The sequence below is a fragment of the Aureococcus anophagefferens genome (genome assembly GCF_000186865.1).
Source record: "Aureococcus anophagefferens unplaced genomic scaffold AURANscaffold_11, whole genome shotgun sequence".
In the NCBI taxonomy this organism is placed as follows: domain Eukaryota; class Pelagophyceae; order Pelagomonadales; family Pelagomonadaceae; genus Aureococcus; species Aureococcus anophagefferens.
The window spans coordinates 886,715-902,310 of NW_008705571.1; the positions used below are offsets into that span (position 1 = coordinate 886,715).

Consider the following 15,596-nt stretch of genomic DNA (forward strand, 5'->3'; position numbering starts at 1 on the left):
ATCAAATCTTCTTGAGCAGCGCGCGCGCCTTGCGCTCGAAGACGACGGGCCCCACGTCCATGCCCGCGACGCCCGTCGCGGACTTTGGCCGCTGGAGCTTGCACTTGTAGGGCATCTCCGGGTCCTGGAGCTGGTCCTTCATCGCCCGCTTCGGCGCGGACTCGGGCCGCTTCGCCCGGGGCCCCGCCGCGACGAGCGTCGTGTCGAAGGTCGCCGCGGACAGGGAGCCGCGGCCGAGGAGCTCCGCGTCCGACGGCGGGTTCGGCGTCGCGGGCCGCCGCCGCGAGGCCGCGGACGCGCGGCTCCTCGCGTCCGCCGTCGACGGCCGCCGCAGCGGCGTCGAATAGGCGCTTCCCGCCGTCGACGGCCGACGTAAAGGCGTCGAGGCGACGCTCCCGGACCCGAGGTCCGACGGCCGCGGCCGCGGCCGCGCGCCCGCCGTCGCCGGCCGCGTCGGCGACGGGCTCCGCGACGCGCGGCCCCGCGGCCCGACCGTGGACCCCGCGGGCGTGACGACCGCGGAGCCGCCCGTCGTCGCGAAGAGGTCGCCGGGCGCGCGGTCGTAGTCGGAGCTCCGCCAGGACCGGAGCGACGTCGCGCGGTCGAGGCGCGCCGCGTCGCGCGACCGCCGCTGTTCGTCGCCGCGGCGCCGCGCGACGGCGAGCTTCGCGTACTCGCGCATGGCCTTCTTGCGGCAGGGCCGCTCCTGGAAGGACCGGAAGTGGTCGCTCCGCTCCTTGGACAGCGTGCCGTAGGGCTTGAACGCGCCCTTGCCCGGCCGGACGGGCTCCGGGTCCAGGCCCCGCCGCGCGGCGACGTCCGGGAGCTTGGGCCGCGGGAACGTCTCGTAGGCGAAACTCTCGTCCCACGCGTCGTGGATGCCGAGCGCGCCCCGGAGCTTCTTCGTCGCCTTGGGCTCCGGCGACCGCGCGCGCCGTCTCGCGAGCGACGGCTTCACCAGGCTCTCGTCGAGGTACGACGACGCGTCGTCCGTCTCGGCGACGGCGCGCTTCTCGCGCAGGGTCCGGTACGCCGCGGGCTGGGCCGGGTCCGCCTCGGGAGCGACGTGGTGGCCGTCGTCCCAGGGCCGCTTCTTCGGAGGCGCGAGCCCGAGCTTCTCGCGGAGCGTCGGCGGCTTCGCGGGCGCCGTCGCGCCGCGCCGCGCCCGTCGCTTCTCCGTCGCCACGAAGTCGTCGTCGGACGAGCTCGACGACGACTCGGGCCGGCCCTCGCGGCGCCGCCGCGACCGGTCGAGCTGCGCCTGCACTTTTTCGCTCGGCGCCTTCGCGGAGCGCCGGTCCCAGTTCTTCGACTTCATCTGCACGCCCTTGCGCCGCTTCGCGCTCTTGGGCCGCACGGCGAGGCGCCGCGGCACCTGCGCGAGCTCGCGCTTTTCGATCGCGGGCGACGTGCCGCCGCGGCGCCCGCCCGAGTCGCCCGCGTCCCGCGTCTTCTTCACGCTCGCCTGGAGCATGCTCTCCTTGCCGTGGCGGTGGCCCTGCTTCACGAAGCGCGCGGCCGTCCGCGCGTCCATGGCGTACTGGTCCCGGAGGTGCGACGCCTCGCCCCGCGCGATCCACTGGTCCCGCAGCGCCACCCGTACGCCGACGACCCAGCGCTCGGCGAAGGCCACCCGCGCCGCCGCCTCGGCGCGCCGCAGCCGCGCCGCCGCGTCCTCGACGGCCGCCTCGGCGGCCGCGACCGGTTTCGCGGCTTCTTCCCGGAGCGGCCGCGCCGGCGCCGCCGCGTCGTCGTCCGCGTCCGCGGCCGCGACGACGACGCGCGGCTTCCTCGCGAAGATGGAGTAGCGCGTCTTCCTCGCGACCGTCGGCCGGCGCCCGACGACCGTCGACTTGCGCCCGCGGAACATGGTCGTCGCCCGCCGGAAGAAGCCGAACTCCTGGAGCTGCTCCGACAGCAGCCCGCCGTCCACATCGCCGACGATGTCGTCGCTCGTGAGCAGGTCGTAGTCGTTGCGGTCCTCGCGCTTGCTGAGGCAGCAGCCCATCGTTCTCTACGGCATCGTTACGACAGGCTCTGCATCACGCGTCCATCGTTGCGTTATATGGATTCTTGCAGTTGATCTTGCCCGGCTGTGTTGCACTTCAAGCGCGAAAGCACCGAACTCCGCTCGCTACTTCTTTCGCTTGATCTTACGCCCCCCTCTAGAGCTCCTCGTGGCCCGGCGCCGGTGCCGCGCGCTCGAAGGCGAGGCTCTGCCAGTCGCCGCGGTGGCGCCAGCGGGCGTAGGCCGCGCCGTCGCTCACGTCGACGAAGTTGCGCGTGTGCGCGAGGAGGTAGGCCGCGTCGCCGTAGCAGAGCGCGCTCAGGGGCGCGTCGTCGTGGTCCGGCGCCTTGAAGAGCATGAAGCGTTGGAAGTCGCCGCGGTCGCGCCAGCGCGCGAGGAGGGGCACGTGCTTGCCCTCGACGGGCGGCGGCGCGTCGAGGTAGACGCCGTGCTTCTCGGATTTGAGGAAGACGGCGCCGCCGGGGAAGAGCGGGCCCTCGCCGTCGCCCTCGACGATCCACGCGGCGTCGGCCGGGTCGCTGTCGCCGACCGCGTGGACGACGTGGTCGGAGAAGGAGAGCCGCGGCGCGCCGTCGACGCCCGTCGCGACGACGTTCACGCGGTCGCCGGCGCGCACGGGGTCCGCGCAGCCGGCGGCGTTCGCGTCGCCGCCGCCGTCGACGCGGTGCAGGTGGTGGTCCTCGCTCTCGACGATGGACATGATCGTCCGGCGCGACACGCCCCGCGACACGTCGACGCGCTGGTCGGGGCCGTCCTTCTCGCGGACGACGTAGTGGAAGACCTCGCCGCCGCGCGCGTCGTGCGCCGTCCAGCTCTGGCCGTCGGACGACCGCGCGCTGTGCTTCTCGCCCTGAGCGGCGAAGGCGTGCATCTTCTTGCCCATGACGTAGAGCGTCGCCGGGCCGTCGAGCTTGTTCGTGAACGTGATCTTGATCTTGTCGTCCTTCTGCTTCTTCGCCGCCGACGCCACGGCGGCGACGAGCACGAAGGAGCGCGCGAGGGAGCGCATGGCTTGCGGGGTCAGGCTGCCTCGCTCGTCGCGCACATTTTGCCCGACTCAGCTCCTTCAGCTGATGTTGAAGCGATCCGCGGCAGCTCAAACATTGAGGCACGCTGCCCGCGCTGAAGCTAGATGACGATGGCTGTTCTCCCCCGCGTCCTGCTCCTGGCCTCGACCATTGCCGCGTCGACGACGACCATCGACTGGAACGCGCAGTTCTCCGCCGACCCGAAGACGACGACCGTGGCCGACGATTCTGATCTCCTGTTCTCCTGGACGGGCGGCCACGATGTGTGGGAGATGGCCGACGAGACCGCCTACGACGCCTGCGACTTCTCCGGCGGCACGGACCTCGGCAGCTCGTCGGGCGTCGCCGTGTCCGCCCAGGCCGGCCAGACGGTCTACTACAGCTGCAGCGTCGGCTCGCACTGCGCGTCCGGCCAGAAGGTCGCCGTGACCTGGGACTCGTCGTCGCTCAGCTCCACGGGCGCGCCGACGTCGAGCCCCGTCCTCGTCGAGTACGCCGGCGCCTGCCACAGCGACGGCGAGTACCCGAGCTACTGCACGGAGGCCGAGGCGAACGCCGTCGGCGACGGCACGAGCCACGCGCACGGAGGCGTCTACATGCCCAACGGCGTGGACATGTACCACGGCGACTACCCCGGCGACGCCGACGAGTGCGCCTGCGACGACGACGCCGACGACCACGCCCACGACGACGGCCACGACCACGACCACGGCGACGACCCGACGGACGAGGAGGCGGACGCGGCGGCCCCGCGCGCGCTCGCGGGCCTCGCGGGCCTCGCCGCGCTGGGCCTCGCCGCGCTGTGAGAGGGGCCTCCTGTCCCGCCGTGTAACTGAAAGACAGCCTCGTAGAGCCCTTAGTCGGAGTCGGACCAGCCCGACTCCGAGGACGCGTCGTCGGCGACGACCTGCGCGCGGCGCGCGTCGAGCTTCGCGGCGACGCCGCGCTGGAAGTTGGCGAGCATCTCGTCGGCGGAGGCGTTCTGGGACGCGGCGAAGGCGTTGAAGAGGTCGTCGCTCGGCGGCGGCGGCGGCGCCTCGCCCGGCGGCAGGTCCGCGAGCTTCTTCTTGTGCGCCTCGGCGGCCTCGGCCTTCCTCGCCTTGGCCGCGTCGCGCGCCGCGCGCTCGGCCTTGCGCTTCGCCTCGAGCGCCGCGAGCTGGCGCTTCTTGACGTTGGCGAGGCGCGCGGTCTCGAAGGCCGCCGCGAAGTCGCGGACCTGCGCGAGGAACGCCTTGATCGCGCAGCCGCCGTCCTGGAGCGTCGGCTCGTCGCCCGCGCCGAACTTCTTCTTGACGCCCAAAGCCAGGGTCTTCGTCTCCGCGTAGTCGTCGTGCGCCCGTTTGAGTTTGTCCGTGGCGTCGGCGTAGAAGGGGCCGAAGGTCTCGACGAATTTGCTCGCGGAGCCGTCGCCGCCCTTCCGCGAGACCTCGAGCTCGGCCCCGACGCTCTTCGCCAGGGCCGCCTCGAGCTTCCGCAGGTCGCCGGCGATCTCCAGCGCGTCGACGGCCGCCGCGGCGCCGACGCCCGCGAGGTCCCCGGCGAGCGTCGCGGCGAGCGCCGCGCCCTTGGCGTCCTCGAGCTGCGTCACGACCAGATTCATGAGCGTGCCGGCCTTGGCGTCGTTCTGTTTGATCGTCGCGAGCTTCGGCAAGAAGTCCGGCGCGAAGCCGTGCGCGTCGCCGCGCGCCGTGCCCGCGTTGAGCTCGTTGCCGACGCCCAACGCGCATCGCAGCGCGGACCGGAGCGCGCCGCCCTTCTGCTTCGCGGCCGCGTCGAGCTGGGCGCAGCCCGCCCGCAGCAAACTCGCCTTGCCCCGCGCGTCCTCGAGCGCCTCGCCGAAGCGGTGCATGTCCCGGAGCGCCTCGAGCCGCTGCTTGAGCCGGGGCGCACCGGAAACCACGGCGAAGAACTTCTCGACGGGCGCGAGCTTCTCGAGGGCACCGTCGCCGCCGTTGGCCGTGAGCCAGCCCGTCACCAGCTGCGTCTCCTCGTCCGTCGGGATGAGGCCGAGCCAGATCTCCGCGCCGGACGCGTCGCCGAGCGACGGCAATTTGTCCACGTCGAGCGCCACGAGCGCGTCGCGCGTCTCCGCGGGGCTCAGCTTGACGCGGCCGAGGCCGATGAGCACGTTCTGGTTCCGCTTGCCGTCGACGAGGTGCGTGAGCACGGGGCCCTTGGGCTTCTTCTCCTTGGGCTTGTCGTCCTTGGCGGCCTTCGTCGTGCCGAACGCGGCCACCAAAGCGTCGCGCGACGGCAGGGGCACCGTGGACCCCGCCCGCCCCCGTCCCTCGTCGAGGTCCGCCCAGAGCGTGCCCTTCAGATCGTCGTCGCCGAGCTTCGTCCAGAAGGCGCCCTTGAGCCGCGCGCCGGCCGCGGCCTTCTTGCCCGCGGCCTTCTTCTTCGGGGGGAGGCCGCTGCCCTTGCCCGGGGGCGCGGGCTTCGACGGGTCGCAGTCGAGGAGCGACGCGTCCAGGCCCTCGCCGAGCATCTTCGCCGCGACGGCGCCCTTGGGCACGTGCATGGCGAGCATCTTGAAGTACTTGGCGTACTTGGGGTCGTCTCTGAGCGGCGGGCCCGCGGCGCCGCCGCCGTCGAGCACGCGCGGGTCCAGGCCCTCGGCGGACATCTTCATCATGACCGCGGGTTTCGGTATGTGCATGGCGAGCATCTTGAAGTACTTGGCGTACTTGGGGTCGCTCGCCGCGCCGCCGGCCGCCGCGGGCGCGGCCGCGGCCGCGGCCGCGGGCTTCGGCGGGCCCGCGCGCGCGGCGAGCATGGCCGCGAGGCCGAGCTGGGGCGTTTCTTCTTCCGCGGGGGCCGCCGCGGCCACCGGCGCGGCCGCGGCCGGCGGCGGCGCGTCGTCGAGGCGCGCGGGGTCGAGGCCCTCGGCGGCCATCTTCGCCTCGACCGCGCCGCGCGGCACGTGCATCCTGAGCATCTTGTGGAACTTGGCGTAGGCCGGGTCCGCGGCGGCGGTCGCGCCCGGCGGCGCCCGGACGACCACGACCGGGGCCGGCGGCGGCGGCGGGAGCGCGGCCGCGAGCTCCGCCTCGCGTTCTCGCTGGCGCTCGACCATCGCGCCGAGCGCGAGCGCGTGGGACGACCAGGCGCTCCTGGCCTTGCGGTGCTTGCGCTCCTGCGTCGGCGCCGCGCCGACGTAGGGGTCGCCGCCGTCGGCGAGGCCCGCCTCGAGCTCGCGGCGCCGCTCGCGCGTGAACGACAGCGACTTGAGCGCGAGGCGCCACGCGCTCGCGGCGCCGAGCGCGCCCTCGACGGGCCAGAGGAGCAGCTCCTGGAGGAGCCGCACGGCGACGTCGGGCGCGCCGGCCCGCGCCGCCGACTCGGCGACGAGCGCCGCGAGGCCGCCCACGTCCGCGCCGTCGACGCCGTCGCCGAGCAGCGGCTGCACCGTGATCTCGCGGTCCGCGTCGGACACCGCGCGGAAGATCTCGCACTGCTTCCGCAGGTTCTTCGTTTCGGCTAAAAGCTGGTCCGGCGCGAGCTCGGACCGCGCGCGGTTCGCGCGCACGTCCTTGGACGCCTCTCCCATTGACTCCTTCTCTCCGCCGTAGAACGCGGCGTCGCGCCGCGCGACCTTGAAGGCCGTGAACCAGGCGTCGTGGTCCCGCTCGTCCTCGACGCCGAGCACGAGCGGGTGCCGCGGCGGCGCAAACACCAGCTCCACGGCCAGCGGGGCGACGGCCAAGATCTCCTGGTGCGTCGTCGCGGGTCGCACGACCAAGACCTCGTCCATGTAGACGCGCTGCTCCGACTTCGTGACCTCGTCGTCCTTCTCCATGGACCAGCTCAGGATGCCCTCGTCGAGCTCGTAGATGCGGTGCTTCGTCGCCTTGCCGCCCAAGGCCTTGGCGACGGCGTTGATCTTCGCGGACCGCGCCTTGGCCGCGACGAGCGACCCCTTCATCTTGCCGTTGCGCGGGTCCACGCCGTTCTCCGGGTCGTGGACCAGCGTGCCGCGGATCTCCACCTCCGCGTCGTCGTCCGAGTCCTCGTCGTCGTCGTCGTCGTCGTCGTCGTCGGGGTCGTAGGCCTCGTAGAGCCGCTCCGCCTTCGCCGCCTCCTCGAGCGCGGCCGACGGCACGCCCGCGGCCAGGAGGCAGTTGCGCCAGGCGCAGCGCTCCTCGAGCTCCGGCGCCTTCATGATGATCTGGTTGCAGAGCGCCATCGTCTTCGCCTTGACGGGCACGGACTTGCTCCGCTTGACGAGCGCGCGCGCGAACGCGAACGGCGCCTCGAGGCGCTGGTGGCTCAGGCGCGTCAGCGACCGCAGCACGGCGCTCCGCGCGCCGTCGCTGGCCCAGACGGCGACGCACAGGATGTCCAGCGCCTCGCCGTGGACCGACGCGAGCGCGGCCGTCGGCTCGCAGCACGCTGCCAGCACGTCGAGCGCGCCGCGCGCGGACACGACGGCCGCGAGGCCGTCGGCGTTGTTGCAGATCGTCTTGAAGCAGCGCAGGGCCGCCTCGACGGCCGCGAGGTCCGGCTTGAGGAAGGGGTCGCGGATCAGCCGCTTCCGCGCGACGGCCGACACGAGCTCGAGGCCGCCGTGGTCCAGGAACCCGCGGAGCCACTCGCGGTTCGCCGTCTTCAGGCGCGTGTGGAGCTCGCCGAGGCGCTGCGTGAGCTGGAAGAGCGCCCCGCGCACGCTCAGCGCGCCGCCGAGCGCGCCCGCGCCGCTCGCGCCGCCCTCGGCGCACGCGGCGTCCGCGTCGCGGATCAGCTGGAGCAGCGCGCCGTCCTCGCCGGCCGTGAAGCGGCTCTTCGACGCCGCGGCGTCGTCGGCGAGGAGGGCGCCGTGCATGCTGATCATCTGCTGCTTCTTGTCGATGCTCAGCGTCGCGATGAGGCGCTGCTGGGCGTCGCCGGGGAGGAGCTGCAGCTGCAACAGCTTGGCGAACATGGCCTCGACGGCCGCGTCCGACGGGGCCGGGCCCGCCTCGCCCACGGGCGGCGGCGGCCGCGGCGGCGGCGCGGGTGCAGCCTCGGCCTCGGCCGCCGCCGGGGCGGCGGGGTCGGGCTCCGCCATCGGGCCTGCCGGGCAGCCACACGAACAGGATGTTCAACACGAGCTTGGCTCGGTATGGTGCCGCGGCGTCGAACCGCGATCTCATCACTAAGTCTTCTCATCTCGATCTCGACAAGCACTGCTCAGTGCGCCGAGGTGGCAAGCGACTTGCACGAGCTCCTCACGAGCTCCGACTTGAGCTGAAGTGTTGGACGCCCGCGCAGCTCATCGATGACGCGCGGCGTGCTCCTCCTCCTCGCGGCGGCGGGCGCGCTCGACGCGTCGCGCCGGCGCGTCGTGCTCGCCGGTCCCAGCGCCGCGGCCGTCGGCGCGCTGCGGCCCGCGGCCGCCGAGGTGCAGCAGCAGATGCGCACGTCCGGCGACATCGGCAGCTACCAGGAGGCGACGGGCATGATGAGCTCGAACCTCGGCGCGGGCACGATCAGCGGCAAGTCGCGGCCCGAGACGGGCTGCGTCATGGTCGAGGCGCCCGCGGCGTCCGGCACCGTCGTCTCCGCCTTGCTCGTGCTCAACGACGGCGTGCTCGCGACGGTCCAGTTCGACGCGCCGGCCCTCAAGCTCGCCAAGGGCTTCTACTACGACGTCGAGGCGCGGTCGAAGACCGGCGACTCGTCCTACGTCCAGGTGCTGGCCAAGCCCGGCAAGAAGCTCGACGAGCTCTCGGCGGCGCAGATCGCGGACCGCGTGCTCCAGCCCAGCGGCCGCTACGGCGCCTTCGGCCCGCCGACGGACGTGAAGATCACGCGCGACGTCTCCGCCGGCGCCGCGCGCCTCGTCGACGTGTCCTTCTCGGCCATCACGCCGGGCGGCTCGTCGACGCCGCGGCGCGCCGTCGTCGCCGCGACGACGGCCGAGGGCAGCGGCGACGTGCTCCTCCTCGTGTCGTCCGCGTCCGAGGCGCGCTGGGCGAGCGGCGGCGAGGCCGCGGCGCGCGCCGTGTCCCAGTCGTTCCGCGTCGCCGCGGCCAAGGCGACGAAGCTGAAATACAACGCGGAGAGCGACTACCGCTTCGAGGCGCAGGGCGGCGTGCGCATGCCCGCGAACCCGCTCGACGGATTTAGCACGGAGCCGTCCTTCGGGTCCGCGGGCGGCCTCGGCAAGCCCTTCGGGTCCTGAAGGTCCGACGTAAGTTTCCAATTACGACCGCGCGACGGACCGCGCGATGGACGACAGGCCCGCGAAGAGGTCCTCGGCCTCCTCTTCCTCCGCGTCGTCGTCCTCGGCGGCGGACCGGAGCGACCGCGCGGCGCTCAGGGGCGACCGCGGCGTCCCCTCCGGCGTCTTCGCCTTCTCGTCCTCGCCGGGGAGGTCGTGGCCCTTCATGGCCGCGAAGTGGATGCCGCCGTGGTCCGCGCCCTTGCGCGCCTTCTTCTCGATCCACGCGCGCTGCCGCTTGACGGCCTCCGAGAGCCGGTGGCTGAACTCGACGTGTTTTTTGGGCGCGACGTAGAACTTCTTCCGGTTGGAATGGAGCCGCTCCTGCTCCTCGCGCTCCTCCTCGGCGAGCGCGTCGACGTGGACGCCGTTGACGCGCAGCGGCTTGTAGAGGCCCGCGCCCTCCTTCCACCGACGTCCGACGTCGTCCGCGCTCACGCGCGGCTTGTCGTCCGCGCTCACGCGCGGCTTGCCCTTCAGGTCCGACCGGACGCCCGCCGCCGTGTCCTCGCCGTAGGACTTCGACGGCCGCCGGTCCCGCCGGGGGCTCGCGAGCTCGTCGCCGCGCCGCTGGGGCCTACGGAGAACGCCGATGTCGTTTCGCACACAAAAAAAGTCTCTCGGACGCGGGGCCGGCGCCGCATGATGCGCTGCCACCGCTTCTTCCGCGAGTCGTCGAGGTGCCAGGTCCAGGCGCCCCGCACCTTCTCGACGTGCAGGCGCCGCGTCGGCCCCGCGCTCGCGGGCCGCGCGGGCTCCGGCGGCGGCTCCGGCCCGCGCGCCGCGCGCGGCGAGTGCATCATGCGCTCCCAGATCTTCGCGCGGTCCTCGTCGACGCGGAACGCCCAGTTGCCGCCGTCGCCCTTCTCCACGACGAGCGTCCGCGGCGACGGCGCGCGCGGCTGCTCCGGGAGCGACCGCCGCCGCACGAGGCGGTCGAGCCGCTTCTGCCGCTCCTCGTCCGCGGCCTCCCAGCCCGTCGCGCCGCGCTGGACGACGACGGGCGGCGCCACGGGCACGTGGATCGACGGCTCCTCCGCGGCCGGGTCCTTCGCGGGCGGCTCCGCGAGCGTCCGCGGCTGCGGCCGGCGCCGCGCGGGCGCGGACCGGGGCCGCGGCCGCGGCGGCGACGCGCGCGCGCGCCCGCCGTCGTCCGGCGGCCGCTGCGGCGGCACGTAGAGCTTGCGCGCGGACTTGGACTGGCGCACCTTCTTCTTGCGGCGGCCGGGCCGCCGCGGCGGCCGCCGCGCGGCCTTGACCGCGTCCATGAGCCGGTCCAACGTCACGGGCTTGCAGCCTTCCAGCACCAAATCCTCGCGCATGGCCGCGACGCGGTGCGCCTTCATCAGTCGCAAGTCCTCCGTGTCCTCGATGCCCATGCCGCTGAACAGCCAGTAGAACTTCTCCGCGAAGCCCGCCTTGATGCCGTCGAGCCAGTGCTCGATGGGCTCCAGCGTGTGCTCGCCGACGTCGAGCGCCGACGGCGCCATGGCGCGTCGTGTCTTGCTCAGGCGGAGCCAGGCGACGATTGCACCGACATCATAATGATTGCAGCCCGCTCTAAAACCGGCGGTCGATGATCGCGGCCGAAGGTGAACACATGCTGAATCGCCGCGCAAAAACAGCTCGCGGAGCTTGCCCGACCCAGTCGATCTGGCTCCAGCCATGCGCCGCCATGGACAACAATCGCCGCCGCGGCACCACGTCGCGACGGCGCGCTCGGGACGGAAGAGCCGCCTGCCCGTCCTCTTAATCCTCGTCTGCCTCGCGGTGGACTTGGCGTGCGTCGTCGTCGGCGCCTGCCGCCTGGTCTTCGAGCCGCGGGACCTCTGGGCGGCCTGCCGGCTGACGGCGGGCGCCGTGTCCGGGGGCCTCCTCGTGAGGCCCGGCGGCGGCGGCAACACGTCGCCGGCGACCCTCGCGTTCCACGCGGCGCTCGCGGTCGAGCTCGCGACGCGCGTGCGGCGAAACGAGGCCCCGGCGGCGCCCGCCGAGTACGAGGGCCCGGCGCTCCGCCGCCAGAAGGCGCGGCCGCTGCCCAACGGCTTCCGCGAGCCGCGGCGCGCGCCGCCCGGCGCCGACGACATGCTCGGCGGCGCCGCGGCGGCGGCCGTCGCGACGACGCGGGGCGCGCTCGTCGGCCGCGACGTCGGCCTCGCGGACGAGCTGCCCGTGGGCTGGGCCGCGGATCTCGTCGACTACGACGCCGCGGGCATCGAGGCGAAGCACGGCGCGCTCGCGCGGGACCTGCGGGAGGCGCGGAGCAGCGCCAAGGCCGGCGCGACGGGGAGCTTCTGCTACAAGGACGACGAGAGCGACGAGGCGCTGTCCTGCATCCCGAAGGTCTACATCCTGGGCGCGCCCAAGGCGGGCACGTCGGACCTCTGGCGGGTCCTCACGAGCCACCCGCGGTCCATGAAGGCGTCGCGCAAGGAGACGCGCTTCCTGACCCGGGGCGAGTTCGGCGCGCCGCGCGACGGCTACGTGGACCAGGGCACGCGCCTCTCCGAGTTCGCCCAGTCCCACGAGGCGACGGCGCGCAAGGTCGCCGCGGAGCTCCACGGCGGCGGCCGCAGCGACGTCGCCGTCGTCGACGGCGGGCCGCACACGCTCTGGTGGAGCACGCAGCGCCACGACGGCGCGGACACGGGCATGGTGCCCGCGCCGCAGCTCATGTTCCACATGGTGCCCGAGGCCAAACTACTCGTGTCCCTCGCGGAGCCCGCGAAGCGCATGTATTCCGACTACTGGTTCCTCACGGCGGCGGGCGTCGCGAAGATGGTCAACGACCCGAAGCGGCGGAAGAAGGGCCGCGGCCCCCCCCCGGAAATCCAGTCCGCCGACGACTTCCACGGCAAGGCCCTGGAGGACGCGCGCGCCATGGAGCTCTGCTTCGACCGCCACGACGCCGCGGGCGGCGGCGGCAAGTTCAAGTGGGACGTCCGCGCGGTGCAGCGCTGCGCGTACGACATGAAGCACTTCGCGAAGAACGGCCGCGGCCGCATCGCCGTGAGCGTCTACAGCGCCTACGTCGCCCGCTGGCTCGAGGCCTACCCGCGGGACCAGTTCCTCTTCACGCGCCTCGAGGACCGGAGCGACGCGCCGTCGATGCGCGCGGAGATGACGCGCGTCTTCGAGTTCCTGGACATGGACCCGAGCGCCATGAGCGGCCTCGACGACGCGGCCCTGGGGGAGCACGCCAACGCGGCGGCGTCGGAGCGGCCGGCCATGCGCGACGACACGGCGCAGGTGCTCCGCGCGTTCTTCCGGCCGCACAACGACCGCCTCGCGGACTTGCTGGGCGACCCCAAGTTCGCCTGGCCCGACGTCGCCGTCGGCGGCGGCACGGGCCGCACGGCGGAGGACGTGCTCCGGGCCCAGGACTCCATGCGCAAGGACCGCGAGCGCCACCAGGCGGAGCGCGCGCGGCCCGGGGACGCCGCGACGACGACGAAACGCGACGTTCCCGCGGACATCTCCGTGCTCGACCTCGTCACGCGCAGCGACCACGACGGGCTCCGGGACGCGCTCGAGGCCCACGGCCCCGCCTTGATCGCCGAGGGCAAGGTGTCGGCGGGCGACGCGCTCGCGTCGGCGGCGCTCATCCTCGACGAGCCCATGGTGTCGCTGCTGCTCGGGCCCGGCGGCGTGTCGGCGAACGCGACGGAGGGCCGCGAGGCCCACGGCAAGTCGTCGCTCCACGTCGCGTGCATGACGGGCCTCTGGGGCGACAGCATGCGCGACTCGTTCACGTTCAGCCTCCTGGGCGGCGACCCGCACGTCATCGACGGCGCGATCCGGCGCGGCGGCGCCGTCGCGGGCGTCAAGCTGTTGAAGGAGCGCGGCACGAAGTCGACCTACGGCCAGCTCCACATCCGCCAGGCCATCTCGAACGCGGTCACGGCCGTCGTCGACGCGCTGCTCAAACACGGCGCGGACCCGTCCGCGTTCGACACCCAGGGCAAGACGCCGGCGCACTACTGCGCCAACTCGGGCTTCGGCGACGCCATCGAATTATTAGCGAAACGCGGCGCGAACCTGGACCTCACGGAGAAGCAGCACGGCGCGACGCCGCTCACGCAGGCCGCGCTCAACGGCAACGCGCGCGCGGTCGTCGCGCTGCTGGAGAACGGCGCGCGCCCGCAGGTGCGCGACGGCCACGGCCACGACTTATTTGATCTGGCGACGGGCCGGGGCGCGCCCCTGTCCATCATGCTCGCGGAGGCCGACGAGCCCGCGGACGACGGCGCGGGCCGCGTCACGGACCTCACGGAGTACGCGGACCCCGTGCTCCTGCGCCGGCGCCTGAGCAAGCTCCTGGGCGGGCTCTACCGGGACCGCGACGGCAACGCGGCCAAGGCCGACGGCGCCCTGGCGCCCGCGGGCGCGCCGGAGGCGCTCCCGGCGCTCGCGGCGGGCGGCTGGAACGGGCCGCTCCGGAGCTCGCTGTCGGAGCTGCTCTGGGGCGTCGGCGCCGCGCCGCGGTCCGACGCGGCCATCGAGGCGCGTCTAGATCATTGCGACTTCGACGTCGTCGAGGCGGGCGACGCGTCCATCGAGCTCGTCCTGGACCACCTGACGCGGAACAAGCCCGTGATCCTCCGCGGCGTGTTGGAGGGATGGACGGGCGCGAAGGCGACCTACACGCCGTCGCGCCTCAAGGAGATGCACGGCGAGGCCAAGGTCACGGTGTCCGCCATCCCCTACGCCAAGAAGTTCTCGAGCGTGCTCGGCGACTCGGAGATGACGCTCGGCGAGTACGTCGACATGATGGAGGCGCGGAACCTCACGGGCGGCCGCTACCCCTGGTACGTCTTCCGCGGCCACCCCACGTCGAAGATGCCCAAGAAGGACGTCGCCCACAACGTCGGCTGGTTCGTGAACCCCGACGACACGCCGACGCCCGAGGTCATCTACAAGACGTTCGAGAACGCGGCCGCGTACGACACGCAGCGCGGCCGCGGCGGCCGCGGCGGCCCCAAGGGCGGCCGCGAGAAGCGCGACCGGATGGCCGAGGCGAGCGAGAGCGCCCAGCGCAAGGCCTGGGAGGACCGCTTCACGCTCAAGGGCGACGACGACGACGCGCCGCTGCCCGACCCCGCGGCGCGGATCTGGCCGTTCGTGAACCTGCAGTGGGCGCTCGGCGTCGAGGGCTCGGGCGCGCCGCAGCACTTCCACAACACGGCCTGGAACGCTCTGGTCTACGGCGCGAAGCGCTGGCTCGTCTTCCCGCCGGCCTACAGCTTCATGTCCAACATGCAGATCCGCCAGTGGGACGAGACGGAGCGCGAGGAGAACGAGAAGGGCGTCGGCCAGCCGCCGCCGCTCGAGTGCATCCAGCGCGCGGGCGACGTCGCCATCATCCCCGAGCTCTGGGGCCATGGCATCATCAACCTCCAGGACACCATCGCCGTCGCCACGGAGGTCAAGGCGTCGCTCTTCCGCGCGCCGCTCCCGCAGGCGTTCAAGCTCGTCAAGTTCCACCAGAAGGACAAGAAGGGCGACGGCGAGGGCCTGCGGCCGGGCCGCGACCACCACGGCGGCGAGGAGCCGCCGCCGCGGCGGCCGCGCCAGTTCCCGGAGTACGACGCGCCCTACGACAAGGACGCCAAGCCGGCGCGCGGCCGGCCCCAGTTCCACCCGGCGCCGCGCGAGGACCCCTACCTCCGGAAGCCCCGCGGCGGCGACCCCTTCGCCGACCGGCGGAAGATGATGCGCGACCACCAGGGCGCGCGCGAGGCCGCGCGGCGCGCCATGCGGGGGGCGTAAGGGCATCGGATCTACCGGGGGGCGTAACGGCTTCGGATCTACCGCGGGTCCATGTGCTGCGTCATGTGGAAGTTCGACGCGACGGGCGCGCCGAGGCCGTACCGCTCGACGAACGCGCCGTGGTCCCAGTTGTAGATGCCGTCGGGCGAGGGCAGGATCTCGAAGTCGATCCGCTTCGGCTGCTCGAATAAAAATTGGCCGTAGCGGTGCGAGCCCCACGGCGGACTCGGGCCCTTGTAGGCCGACACCGTCGTCGCGGCCGAGAGGTCGCCGGCGCGCAGCGCGGAGCCGTTGATGTTGCCTACGCGAAGCGTCTTTTCCAGGTATCGTCCTTCGGACGGACGCGGGAGGCAGCGCCGACGACCCAGTGCCGCGCCGGCGCCTTGGAACCCGGCGTCTGCACGTCGGGCCAGGAGCCGTTGTTCGGCAGGTCGACGTCGGGGTCGATGTAAAAGATCGAATAGAGCTTGTCCGCCTCCGCTTCGCTCCACTTCACGGTGGGCGCGATCCACTTGTGCGTGCCGCCGATGTCAGACTCGAGCAGCAGATTGCCGCAATTGACGACGCC

At 73.2% G+C, this 15,596-nt stretch overlaps 2 protein-coding genes across 2 annotated transcripts; one reads left to right on the forward strand and one right to left on the reverse strand.

Annotated features, from left to right (window-relative positions):
- Nucleotide 1: 1 nt before the first annotated feature.
- On the reverse strand, nt 2–10,749 carry AURANDRAFT_64727 (hypothetical protein; the record flags this gene model as incomplete). The annotated part of the gene is made up of 7 exons (XM_009039469.1): nt 2–2,014; nt 2,268–3,054; nt 3,438–3,559; nt 3,965–8,065; nt 8,833–9,082; nt 9,261–9,836; nt 9,917–10,749. 7 exons carry the CDS (start codon nt 10,747–10,749, stop codon nt 2–4), a joined length of 8,682 nt encoding a protein of 2,893 aa, XP_009037717.1.
- A 175-nt stretch (nt 10,750–10,924) lies between these two features.
- AURANDRAFT_64728 (hypothetical protein) lies at nt 10,925–15,028 on the forward strand (the record flags this gene model as incomplete). Its single annotated transcript, XM_009039366.1, has 1 exon — nt 10,925–15,028. The coding sequence occupies one exon, from the start codon at nt 10,925–10,927 to the stop codon at nt 15,026–15,028; it is 4,104 nt and encodes a 1,367-aa protein (XP_009037614.1).
- Between the last annotated feature and the right edge of the window lie 568 nt (nt 15,029–15,596).